The sequence below is a fragment of the Haemorhous mexicanus genome, chromosome 10, assembly GCF_027477595.1.
Source record: "Haemorhous mexicanus isolate bHaeMex1 chromosome 10, bHaeMex1.pri, whole genome shotgun sequence".
Classification (NCBI taxonomy): Eukaryota; Metazoa; Chordata; class Aves; order Passeriformes; family Fringillidae; genus Haemorhous; species Haemorhous mexicanus.
Genome location: NC_082350.1, coordinates 14,333,120 through 14,346,727, shown reverse-complemented (window position 1 = coordinate 14,346,727; position 13,608 = coordinate 14,333,120). Strand labels below are relative to the sequence as shown.

The window sequence follows — 13,608 nt, the reverse complement described above, 5'->3', positions numbered from 1 at the left end:
AAGGGATAATGACTTCAACATGGCAGTTGTTTCTGGTCCCTCCCTTCCTGGCCTGCTCTGACTGGTAAAGATTAGTGACATACTGGCTTCCTGCTCAGCTCCTGTGGCTCTCCCAGGGCAAGAAAGTGTTCCGCAGCACACCCACACCACCAGGGTCCCACCAAAATAAGTGTAGAATGTTTCCTGCAGATTTACAGCATTCTACATCCGTGTCATTATTTCTTCATGTCAGTAAAAGCAGCAGGAGATGGGGGTCACTGTCAGCCAAAGCCACCACACAAATTTGCTGGCAGGACTCAGACAATGGGAGGGGTGCCCATACATCCAACCCTGGAGAGCTGGAGAGAGCTCCAGGCTCCTGGAACAAACCATTTGCCTTCAGCAGTGGTTGTCATGTTCACTGCAACCCTGCTGTGCTGGTGCTGCGGCCCCAGAGGCGGGGCAGGCCCCACACACTGAGCCCCACAGCCTGCTGGCAAAAGCTGTGCAGCTGGGAGGGTACAAAAGGCCTGAAGCAGGTATTTTTATTTCATTTTTAATGAGTTGCATGAATGCTATTCAAGCAGAGTTGTCGTCGTGCCTGCTGAACACCTGCCAGGGCAGATGCAGCGCCAGCGGGCACTCGGCACGTGCAACAGCAGTGGCAGGATGTCAGGCAGAGCCTGCTGTCTCCTGGTGTTCAGGGAAAAGCCTCTGGAAGACAGAACAAGGGAGCAGCCCCATCTCTTTACATCTGCTTACAAGTGCAGTCAGAGCTGGCCCCTTGGGAGGGCAGGACCAGTTTCATTAGAGGCAAGAGAAGGACACATATAGACATTGGGGATGGAGTCATGCTGAATCTCCGGACATTTTTAGATTTAAAATACAAAGGGCAAGATCTGATTTCTGGTGAGGAGGTCTGGTGACTTAGCAACAATGTATGCCCACTGTCCTGCATTGGGAAACTTTCAAGACCCCAGCCTCAGTTCTCAGGCTGCAGGACTGACCCACCATGTCTGGATGTTGCTGCTGCTAAGGCAGTGCCCACAGTGTAGCTCAGACACTGTAGATTCCTGGCAGGTCCAGAAGCATCAAGACAAAATTTGGAAATGAACATGGGGCTGTGTGGTGAACGATTTTTCCCCAGGACTAACACTTGCACATCACAACTCATACCCTTTCCCTTCCACGTACTGGAGGACTCACAGCAGCAGCAGAGTTTCAGGACTGCACTTCAGGGTTTCTTTCTTTCACCCATCAGCACTGACTCAGTCAGTGATGCTGCAGCAGTCAGAGCAAGACAAAAAGAGGGGGAAGAGCAATACAGGGAATGGCAGCAAGGAGTACCTCTGGGCTGACAAACTGCTGTTAGCAAAAAGGAAACTACTGTTATTAAATTTCTCAGGTAACACAGAGAAATTCTAATGGATAATAAAGCAAGCAACAAAGTTTATCTCTGGTCTGGTGCTGTGTCACTGCATGCCAGGAGTTACATCTCAGCAGGGCAGTTGGCTTGGTCAGTGGGCATCATTTTATCAGTGTCGATCTTGTAGGACTGGAGAACACTCTTCAGGTTCTCCACAGTTTCTGGGTGCATGTCAGGAGCTCTTGACAGAATCCAGGCATAGTCCATGTGGAAGAGCCAGAGGATGTTCGTGCAGGAGTAAACCAGGGAGTAATTTTCATAGTCAGTGGAGATGACCCAGTAAGGGGCAGCAGGCATGACTAGGAGAGAGGAGGGCACCGTGACTGCCGTGCGTAACCAGCTCTGGACAGCTCTGCAGCACCCCAGCCACAGCCTCTGGGACTGTTCCCACTTTGGCTGCTGCACACTTGTGGTCAGTACAGGCAGCTATAATTTATAAAAGCCTACCAGGACTCCTTGTTCTGCCCAGAAGAACTTGGGAAAGACACAAAGCCCTGACTGTGAAGACCTTTCTGGAAAGTTAATGCTATGACCTGAACAACTCTCCTGGGCTGATGAAAGCCAGCCCAGCCTCACCAGTGTGGGGGTGCTGGCTGCCAGGAAGGAGCTGTAGTGCTGGCAGCTGACACTGGTGATAGGAGGAGCACAAACCACCCCCCCACTGGCTTGGGGAACCCTGGCTCGGGGAGCCAGCTGAGCCCAGAGCTGGTCTCTGGGGCTCACACCCAGTGAAGGTGGCTGGGGCTGCACATGCTGCAGGTGAAATGGCTGCAGTGGTGCCGTAGCAGTAGAGAATTCAGTCTGGCTGTGCTCATGGAACAGTCACTGTACTGACTTAGCAACTACCCCTCCTCCACCCATTTCTCCAAATAACCCCCCTGCAAAAGAGAGCTAAGAAACTGCCAAAGAAAAGATGTCAGGGAGCAGAATAAAATGTCATCCAAGGGGACACTGCAGCTCACTTTCCAGCGTTGCTGCAGACAGAGGAAAGTGCTGTGCAATGTGGCACAGCACCTCAGCAGGCTCCTGTGGAGTGTTAAGAGTGACAAGGAAAGGAACAAGCTAACAAAACCATATTATTAATGGTTGTTAAAAGCCACTTGTATGTAGAGGCAGCGTGGGCAAGTAGCTGTACCATAGTGTGCAGAGAAACAAGCTTATTCTTGGCTCTTGCAGCACTGTGGGGCTGCCTCCCCCACCTCCCCACCTCTCTGTCCCCATCTGTGAAATGACCTGGAGTGATGGCAAGACTGCTGATCTCTCTTGCTTTGAGACCAGCTGGTGAAGAGTTCTCCACCACCAAGGGGGCTGTTGCTGTAAATGGCATATCAGTGTCACCAAACCACTGCCTGCTGGTCACAAGGTCTGTTTTAGCCCTTTGCTGCTGTGCTGAAGTCACATGGGGAGCTCCACCCCCCCTGGTGCCACAAAGCCCAGAGCAGAGTCCTGCCATGGCAGGAGCCCTCCCAGCACACACTTACACCAGTTAAAGCGGACGCCCAGCTTGGCCGGCTGCTTTACATCCATGTGCATGAGTTCTCCTTCAGCTTCATTGATTTTGCCATTGGCACTAAGGGGAGAATGACAAAGGGGAGAAATAAAGTCAGGAAAGTGGGAGATCTTTTTTTTTTTTTTCACTTCCACTAAATCATCCCTCCTGACAGAACTACCTGTCAAGAGGTGGCTGAAGTAGGTACTGGTAAACCCCAGCATCCCTGAGGATGTTTTCAGCAGCACTCAGGGCACAGCAGGTCCTGGGCCAGGTGCAGCTGGGTAGATGGCCTCTCAGGTTAAACCACCCCAGCATCCCAGGCTGCCTCTCTCCAAGTATCCCTGCCAGCAGGATGACCTTTGGCTCCAGGGTGACAATGACAGAGGGGAAGGAGAGCAAGACCGCTCTGCAGTGGGTGGGAGAAACCCAGCATGGGAGGATGGGAGGATCCCATCCATGATCTTGGATGTGCCAGGGAGCAGCTTAGCTCCTGGTAGTTGTGGAAGGCACGTGTTCACTTCTGTTTAATCACCTGTGCTTTTTCCAGGTCACTGCACATTCCTCTGCACACAAATTACCTGTGCCTGGGTGGTGAGCCAGGGTTTCTTTGGCTGCTCGTTCAGAGCACTGCCCTGCTGGCAGCAAGCCCTAAGACTTGAGCTGCCCATCTCATAACAGCATTTTTGCACAGATGCCTCAAGACCTGGATGCTGCCTATCAGGCAGGAAAGTTTCACGCTTCCCTGTAAAACAGGAACAGCCAAGGAGGCAGAAGTGAATGCTGCCAGCAGCAGAGGTCAAGGGGATGATGCTGGAGCCATGCACACCCAAAATATCCCTGATATTTCAGGGTCCTGAGCTGCTGCAGTAGTGACAGCAATGACTGGATGAATCTCACACAGATTAATGCAGGCACAAATGAATGCCCAGCTGTTTGCCAGGCACAGCCTGAGCAGGGGAGCTGCTGAGACAATGCTGGGCTCTCTGTGAACAGCAGGCATGCTGCTCTGTCCCAGACACAAGGGATGTGTTTCTATGCTACTGTTTTTGTGAGCCAGAGCAAAGTGCCCATGCCAGGGGAGCATGGGGGACAGCGCTGCGCTTGCTGCTCGCTCCCTCTCATCCATTCAGCCCCTCACAGCATCAGCCCACAACAGCACAGGCTGGTGATGGAGACAGATTCATTAACACCTGCATCTGTCCGTGTAAAAACCCAGGAGGACTCAGGATAATTGCAAACTACCCTAATTCCTTAATAAAGGGAAAAGCTTTCACTTCACCACTGATTTAAACTGACAATGATTTCTGATCCCCTTGCACAGCAGTTACTACCTGTGCAAGGCAAATTCTCCAGAAACAGGCTGACAAATATTTAAGTAACAATTACTCATGTGCTTCACCTTCCCTGCCCCTTTTCCTTGTGTCTCTTTACTCTGGAGCAGAGAGGAGCTCAAGGCTCAGGCACTTCTGAGCAAGCAGGGGCACAAGGTGTTAGCTGCCATTCCATAACCAGCCCCCATGACCCTCCCCCCCCAGAACAGGAACCAGGGCATCCAGCTTCTCAGCCATCTCTGGGGCTGACAAGCCAGTCAGGGGGGAGATCCGGGCTATTTTATGCTGAGGTCACCATGTACATTTGATCGATTTTCCTATCAGTCACCTTGGACAATGAGACAGAGACCTGATGATCCTCAGGTCACTGGCAAGAACCAGACATCCATATCTCTCAGAAGAGCTACTGCAGCCACAGGCTGCCTCCCCCAGCTCCCTCAGCCCCAGCCACAGGCAATTTAGAGGACAGCAAGAGAGGTGACAGCAGTGCCACCGCCACAGTGAGGACATGGCCCGAACACAAACACTTACAGCATCTCCTTGTTGATCACCTTGAACTTCCCGTTCTCCTTCAATGAGTAATTTGCCTGGATGCAGCTTCCTTTCTCAAAAGTTGAGGGCAGCTTCTCTATCTCGTACCATTTCCCCAAATACTGACAGAAGAAATTTTAAAGAGATGTTTTTAACCTGAGTGAGCTGAAGCAGAGCAGCCTGCTTTTGTCAGCACAGTTTTTGCCCCTCAGTGGTCGGGACTGGGGGGGACCAGAGCTGCAGACCCACACTGGCAGCTGTGGCACAAGGTGTGACCAGAGCTGCCACCACCCCCTGCACCCAGGCAGTTTGCTGTCAGTCCCATGCCCACTTATCTTAGCTAGCCACATCCTATGACATTTTTAGAAAACTTTTCACACCTTGTTGATATCGAATTCTTCTTGAACTGATGGATCTGGGCATGGTCCCACATGAAACATCTGGCCTTTCCCAACGCTGAAGAGGCTGAGCAGGACTGAGAGCCGCACTGCCGTGCCCAGCATGGCTGCACTGGGATGCAGGTGGGAAATGCACCTGGGCAGAAGGAAAACAGATGAGCTGGGTCCTCCCTCGAGCAGAACTCGGTGTGAAATGCAGCACGAGGGATAGAACATGCAGCAGGGCACCTCAGGGGCACAGCAAGGAGGAAGGAATCATTAGAAGAGTGCCAAAGAAGTCTCAAGCCCAAAACAGCCTTAAGCCCTGCCTGTGCTCAGGCTGTGCCCAGCAGCTCCATGAAAAGCCAGGCAGTGCCTGGTGAGAACACTTGTACTCATCACCCACATCTGACACCTAGCAAGGTGCAGGGGTGACAAATGTCCAAGGACTCACAGGAGCATCAGTGTTGGTCCAAAGCTGAGGCAAGGGGAAATGCAGGATGTTTGCTTTAAAATGGTGGAGCACAAGGAACATATTCCAGAGCCAGCGGAGAGCTGGGGCCCTGGGACATGGATGTGAGAACTGTACACCTGCAGTGCATACCTGCATGGCAGGAGGGACATCCCCAGGGCTGCCTGACACTGCAACAGGGTGGGAGAGCTGCCTCTGGAGGCGTCTTTTTATGCCAGGATATATACAGCACTGCAAGATGCGGAAGTTGGTACAGATTCAAATCAGCACCAAATACAACATGAACAGACCCCCAAAAGCATGGGGTGAGGAGGGAAAGGACAGGTTTTCCTTCAGAGCAGAAGCAGGAGCGATGCTGCTTGCACCCAAAGAGTTGCTGGAGCCAGGATGCTGCCCACATGCTTTGGGCTCTGCTTGGGGCAGGTTGGCATGCACAAACCCTGCAGCACTGGGCTGCTCTGCTTGCCTGGCTGGAAACTCCTCCACAGCAGCAGCAGTAACATTTTCCCCAAGTTCAGAAGAAAAGCCCAGTCTGTCTCCAGCTGCAGGCACAGGGCCTGCTGCAGACAGACAGTTCCCACTTTGAATCTCCCAATTCAGACATACCTTGGTGGATGAGGCGCAGTGATGCTCCACAGGAACAGCTCTGTGGTGAGCTCTCTGCTTCCCTTTATAAGTGTGCTGGGATCATCATTATTCAGCTCTGGCACAAGCCACTCCCTGGTCCTCGATGTGTTTAGGTTTTTTGGCAGGCCAGTCAGCTGCCTTGGATCTGCAGCTGGTACGAAGCTGGAGATGGGCTGCAACTTGGCTGCTCACCCAGGCAAACAAAGGCACCCCACGTGTCTGGGTACCGCCTGCAGCTGCAGAGCTCTCTGCCTTGCAGCCACTCACTAAAGCCTCAGGCCTGGGTGCAAATGGCAGGGGAAAGAGAGAAATGCCACAGCCTTTGAGAGGGGCTGGGGACAGCTGCAGCTCCCATCCTGCGCCCTCTGGTCCAGCAGCAGCCGTGGCCATGCTCCAAGGGGGGACATGCAGCCTCCTCTGCCTCCTGCTTGAGCCCTGGAGATCCTCCAGGCCACTACAATGTCCTTGTCCCCATCACAGTCACTTGCTGCGAGTACATTAGGAGCATGAAGCACCAGGACGCATCACAGGTTTGTAAGACCTTTCAGCAGTTTTCTTCTAGACTTTTAAATCTTATTACAAGGAAAGATGCTGGTGCAATTAATTCCCTGCTGACCTGGCACTTTTTCCAACAGGTGCCCAGCAAATGCCTTTGACAGCAGAGCAGCCATCTGTGAAGGCAGCCGGTCCTAAGAGTTATGCAAGTGTTGAGTAATTGACAGGAAGCTCTCTGTGTTTAATTACATTTTATCTAATCTCTGTTGAGACTTTCTCTCTCCAGATATGTTTTTACATGCTACCCTGCATGCCTTACCCACACATGCATACACACACACGAGCTCCTGACTGCCCAAATGCCACTCCAGGAGCCACAGACAGCTCAGTCCTGTCCCCTTCTGGGGCCGAGCAGCCAAGGAGTGCCCTGAAACAGCACAGCCAAGGTGTGTCCTAGGACCTCAACAACCACCAGAGCTGTGCCTGGCTCATCCAGCACAGAGCCAGCAGCACCAACTGGGGGTGAATGGCCCAGGGGGGCACAGGGTCCGTGGTCTGCCACAGCTCCTGGCACAGGGCAGAGGAGCGTGCAGGGCTCTCCCTGCCTCCACACAGCTCTCTAGTGCTTTGGCAGCCACCCATGTCCCCGATGGGCTGCTCTGGCTGCCCGTGTCAAAGGCAGAGACGTTCAGCAGACTTTCTGCAAGCCCCACATTCACCTGCACCTCATGCAATACAAACAGGTTAGAAGTCAGGAAATCCCTGGACAGACCCTGACCTGAATGGTGCACGTGCTGCCATGCTGCAGTGCACTGGTGAGATTCCCCACACACTGCACACTGCAAGCAGTTTTTCTCCTGAGCTCAGCTGCCCACATCCTGCAGAGCCATCAGAGGAGAAAGTCCTGCAAAAGGGCCAGCTTGGCCACAGGGGAACATTTGCATGTGGAGGTGTGTCTGTGTGCTTATCCACACCTGCACATGGAGCATTCTCCTATGGGATGGAGCAAGGACTCCTTGGCTGTGGGGGCAGCAATGTGCTGCTGGGTGGAATGGCTCTGAGGGAGCCTTTTACACTGCTGCAGCAGGGGGGGCTCCTGCTTGCCCTGGCCTACAGGTGCTGCCCAGTACCCAAGGGCTGCTCTGCAGTGCCAGCCCTGCCAGGGACATGAGTGGGCTGGGCATTGCCATTTTGGCTCCCGGAACTCTGCAGCCAGAGTCACACCAGAGCATTGAGGTACTCACCCAGCCCCGCTCCTTGGAACTCCTGCTGCAGGAGTGTGCAGGAGTGGGCCGTGGCCAGGATGCTGAGAAGTCAGGAGCCGGCAGGAGCTGACACTCCTTGAGCCCCACTGAGAGTGGAGATGACAGGTGGGGTGGGCTTGGCTACAGCCATCACCCCTCTTGCAGCCAGCACCCACAACACTGGTAGAAAACCCATCTTTGCAGGAAATCCCATGCCCAGCAAAGGCAGCACCCTCAGGAGTGCAGGAGCTGCAGTGGAGCCCTGTTTCCCCACTGGCCACTGCCAGCCAAGGAGCACCCCACGGGTGCCAAGGCACTGCACAGCTTGAAGCACAGATGGTGAGAGCTGACAGCTGAGCTCACTGCCACTGCTGGGACATCTCCACGCAAGCACTGGCTGCACCTTCCCCAGGGGCACATTTCTGGGCCCTGGCTGACCACAGAAGGAAGCACCCAGGTATCTGCTGCTCACCTCTTGGAGAGGAGCAAGTTTGGGATGATGCAGCTGAGTCCCTGCTCTGGGCCAGCTGGCCAGGACATGTTCCCTGGCCACCCTAGGACCCTCCTGTCATTGCACCTCCAGCACCACCAGCACCACTCGCCTGCACAGACCAGAGCCTGCTCCATGTCTCACCTGTCATTAGCCCACAGCAGGAGTCTGCTCTGAGCCACTCCAGAGCAAGGGCTCGGAGAAAAGCATAACCTTATAATTGCACCTAATTGTGGGGTGGGATCCCAGTCATCTCAGTCATCTCCACCTGGTAAGCCGTTTGTACCCTGGAGCAGAGGAGGGGCCGCACATCAAAGGGCAGGAAGCTGGAGCAGGGGAGGGAGGAGAGGAAGGAGGAAAGCTGTGGAGAAACCAGGGCAAGGAGGGGGGCACCAGACACGCTTGGAATGCTTCATGCAAGAATGAAACCTCCCCCCGCACTTCTGGGCAATGAGGCAGCTGCAGGGCAGGCTGCAGGGCTTGGGCACAGCGAGGTCCCTCGGGGGCTGCCGGAGGATGGGGCAGCGCTGCCTGCAGGGCAGGGGGGCTCTGAGAGGGGTGGGCAGCGCTGGGTGCAGAGCACACACGGGCTGAGGTGGCATGAGCCACACGGCACGTCCGGGGGTGACGGGGACAGCATTTACAGCCAGACTGCATCGGCCGGGGTGTTCTCACACTGCCAGTCGTCCGCTTCAGAGACAAAGCTCATCTGGCCCCAGTGAGACGATGCAGCAGCACTGAGAGCTGCCAGCAAAGAGAACCCCCTTGTTGGAACAAGCTAGAAGTGCAGAGAAAGTTCAGCCAGCAGAGGGCTAGGACAGGGCAGTGCCACTCCGCCTGTGACATTCTACCTGCAGCAGACCTGGCTTAGTACAGGAGTGAGATTGTCCTGCTGCACCCCCCAGGTATCAACTCTTGGCACCTGTGAAACAGAGCAGCTTCAGCCAGCCAGGCCTGGTGGGGACCTGGCTCCCCAGGGAAAGGCTGTCCTACCACACTGGGTCTCCAGCTGGGACTTCAGCAGCCTGAGAACCAGGATAACCTGGGAGTGCTGAGGGTCCCACCATGGAGACAACATTGTTTGCACGGAGAGCTCTTCCTTTTTCCCTCTGCCTTTCATGGTGCCTTCCATTTTGTTTTTCTTCCTCTTCTCCGGGAAATAGGGCTTTGTGTTGGCCAACAAGTTGCAACATGTATATAGAAAAAAAAAATCAACAAGTAGGAGACAAGACAGAGTAAAGAAAAGCAGGTGGGAATTTTCCTCTGTTTGTAGGAGTGGCAAAAAGTGCTTTGAAATCTGTCTATGCAAAATGGTGTAAAATTTTTAATTATACTTACGACAGCAAAGGAAGTAAACAGACTCTGGATGCATGAGCTGGCCTCTGGGACATGGGAACTTGGTCCCTTGCAAGAGCACAAAAGGTGTTGTGATTAATTTATATACAATTAGTGAGTAGCTCTCCACCTTGGAAGTTATCCAATTACGTATTCAAACACAAGAAACCAAAGAGAGAGAATTTAGGCAGTTGGAAAACTAAAAAGGGTATTATTATTTAAGGGACAACCCCTATCATACAGGACCAGCAGTGTTTCTGGCTGTGCTGAGGAAGGCTCCTCAGCCTAACTGGCATTGCTGCCAAGATCCGAATCCCTGCAGAGAGAGAAGGCAGAGGGATATTTACTCTTCAGAAAGTAGAAAAAACAAAATAGAGAGAAGGAAAACAAGGTCTCTGTATACAGAAATACATTGCAGATCTGGACCAGTGACAAATCTTTGGCCCAGTGCCATCTCACCTTGTGGATGTGCTCACCATAAAAACAGAAGTTTAAGCAGTGCCCATAATCCTGGGGGTTTGCTACATTCCAGTGCCCCACATGAAAGGGCTGCCTGGTGCTGCTAAATAAAGTTTAAAAACTTGATTTATTTGCTGCTGGGTTCTCACAGCAGACCCTGGGTACAGGCAGAGCAGGCATTCATCCAGGTTTGTCCTCACAGAGGGGGCAGAGGAGTGCACAGCCTAAGGGGGCAGAGTAGGACATCCCCAAGGGATGTAGGAGCAGATCCCATGGGCACTTACCAGACTCCAGTGGGCCCTGTCTGGGAATGCCCACTCAGATTTGAGCACTGTGGGCACTTCAGGACCCTGGCTGTGTGACTCACTCAGCACAGGGTGCTGCTCCCATCCTCTGTGCCCCACTGAGCCCAGCCCAGAGAGCACCCACCTGCCCTGCTCTGCATCCCCTTCTCAGAGGAGAGATCCCACATTCCCCATTATGCTTTTTTCTCAACCAGCAACATTTAGCCTATTGAAACATACTGTAAATGATCTTAAAAATGTCATTAAGCATTTTTAGAGAGCTTTTTCTGCAAAGGGATTTTATATTCTCACAGAGGAAGCACAGTGATCGCTTCACAGCATCACCAGCTCTGTCCAAGACATGCCCAAGAAAGGCTATTTAAAGCCCACAGCCCTATTTTCTGCAGCTAAGCCATATTTCAGCCCTTAGCCCAGGCATGCTTTAATGCAGTTATACAATTATATTTTCTATGACCTATATACAACCTACATCTTCCTCCCGACACAGATTTATAGTGAGTGGGTAATCGCAGCTCTGCTCATGGAATGAGAGAACAGCCTCTATTATGTTAAGGAATGCAATTAAGAAATCTCCTGCAGTCTTCCTGCAGCCAGGCAGGAAGCCCTTTGGCAGGGACGTGGGCTCTCCTGCTGCCAGAGCACTTTGGAGCCTGCTTCAACTCAGCAACTTGCATTCCTGAGCACCAGGAGCCCAGGAATCACAGAGGGAGTTCAGGGGTGGCCTCAGACTCTGAGATATCCCTCATTCTTAGGCCTCAAGGCTGTTTTATACGTGCACCAGGAAGATCCAAGAGCAGCACTTTGGCCCTGAAGGACTTCTTGACCAGCCAGCCCAGCCTTTCCATCCCATATCTCTGAGTCCCCCAATCTCACACCACAGGTCAGAGGACAATTTTAAGAATACCCTTTCTGAAAGAGCAAGTCTCATCCCTCCACACAGGCTGAGAGCACAAAGACACTGGCATATGTGTTTGGTTTTGCCTGTGAATAGCTGCATTGAGGCCACTGAGCCCAAGCACACACAGCTTGCACTGAAACACAGGCCTAAGTGTTTGCTAGACTGGAATTTACATTGTGCCAAAAATGAAGAACAGAAATTCAGTGGTCAGTGCTCTGACTTTGGTGCAATGCATGGCTACAGTATGAAATGGCACAGAGATGCCATTCACAGTGAGTTTCATTCAAACCAGTTGGGAGATCTTAGGAATTATTAGTTTAGACAGTATTAAAAATGCTTCTATCTGTGCTGCAGACCAGGAATACTAGTCAGGAGTGTATTCCAGTGTAAAGAGACCTGACTTGAGGACATGCATGCATTTTCCACATGCCACACCTTGCATTCCCTGACATAATTATTCTTGTTCTTGTTGTTGTTATTGCCCATGGACTAGAACAAAAGCTTCTTGCACCAGGACAGATGTACAGGAGTGTGGGAACTTCCTTGGGATGCAATAGATCAACCTGGGACTGATTTTGATTCTGTAAGTGCTCATGCACAGACAGAGCTGGAAGCCAGCTCCTGACTTGTGCCTGCAGGAGGGAAAGCTGCCTGAAGCAGGAGCTGGGCTGGCTGGGCCAAGTGCCATCCCTGCCCACAGGGGGCTGGGGGCTTCCTGCTCCTCTTAGTGCCTCTTAGTGCTGCAGGAAGGGAGCAGCCACCCCCACAGGTGTCCCCAAAGCCTCAGGGAACCAGGCAGCTCATGTGTGGTTCAGGGCTGTGAAAGTGGCAGTGGTGCAAAAAGAAGGTCCAGATGTGCTCTTGGGCTGCAGAGTCTTAGGGACTTGCTTGTTGATAAGGGTGTACAGCAAAAGAACATGTGCAGGGAGGGGATGAGGTTGTGACTTACTGTGTGGGCCAAGAGTATATAGGAAAGATGGGGATAGGAGCATTTCCTGTGTGTGCAAATGGTGTGGCAGCAGCTCCCAGTAAAAGCACTGGCTCCATCCCCACACCAGTGCTGGCCCTGAGAAAACTCATTGCTGGAGTCCCTTGTTGGGATGGACAGACCACTGCACCCACTGGATGACTGTGTCCTGCACCTCTTCAAAGCCACCTCATGCCAACAGCCAAGCCACCACACTATTTCACTCTCTTTAAAGATGGCCACTGCTACCTTGAAGGCTTTTCTGACTCCCCAGGCAGATTTTTCTGCAGGCACTTCCTCATTATCAAAGTGCACCTCGGCTGTATTGGAGCACTTGATGCACATTTCTTCTCTGGAGGGCTGCCAGGCTAAGTACCTGCACAAGTTTCGCCAGGGAGGGGAGCTGTACAGCCATACTCCAGACACCCACTGGATGTCTCCAGAGGGACACAGGGACTGACACATCCCTCCCTGCAGTAGGTGATGGAACCATGGGGCCTCACCAGGGTGCATTCCCTCTCCCAGCAGCTCCCTCCTTAGTCATGCTTCCTGGAGCAATGGTTGCCTCTCATTAGAGCTGGAAAGGGAAGGTGCTTTGCTGTGCTCTGTAGGCTTCAACACCTCTGAGCAGGCAGAAACCAGGAAGGAGGCACAAGGACAGCCTGCTGACTGATTGTCATAGTAACCCTGGTTAAAGTCTGACCAGGAAAATGACTTCTACAGCACTTGACCCCAAAAGGTGATAGGTACCACCCACACCCCCAGGAGCACAATTGACCTGGTGTGCAGTAATAGACCATGCAGAGTTTTCCCCCAAGTTGCTGTTCAAGGTCCCTGGGCAAGGTGCCTGTGAGGTGATGGTTAACCTTGGAGCCTGTTTAAGAGCAGCACAGTGGTGTTAATGCCTGCCCTCGCCCCTGGCACCTTCCTCCCTGCAGCTCTAACAATTCAGAGGACTTTAAAAGCCACTTGTAGCAGCCTTCATGCAGAAGACTGGAGTCACTGCATTTATTATTCTACCACAAAAAGTAATTCAGTCTGTGGGAAGGGAGATAATACCTATTCTGTCATCAGTTATAACAATAACTCCAGCATGGGCAGGGTGGTGGCAGAGGCAGTTGGGAAAGTAAGGGAGCTAGGTGCTGGTAGAGTGATTTATACAGGGCATTTAGCAAACCTG

At 52.6% G+C, this 13,608-nt stretch overlaps 1 protein-coding gene across 1 annotated transcript; it reads right to left on the bottom strand.

The window, feature by feature from the left end:
- Positions 1 to 521: 521 nt before the first annotated feature.
- On the bottom strand, positions 522 to 6,379 carry APOD (apolipoprotein D). The gene is made up of 5 exons (XM_059855435.1): positions 6,215 to 6,379; positions 5,140 to 5,293; positions 4,760 to 4,881; positions 2,887 to 2,975; positions 522 to 1,704 (listed from the first exon to the last, which is right to left on the bottom strand). The coding sequence occupies exons 2-5, from the start codon at positions 5,260 to 5,262 to the stop codon at positions 1,469 to 1,471; spliced, it is 570 nt and encodes a 189-aa protein (XP_059711418.1). The 5' UTR covers positions 5,263 to 5,293; positions 6,215 to 6,379; the 3' UTR covers positions 522 to 1,468.
- Between the last annotated feature and the right edge of the window lie 7,229 nt (positions 6,380 to 13,608).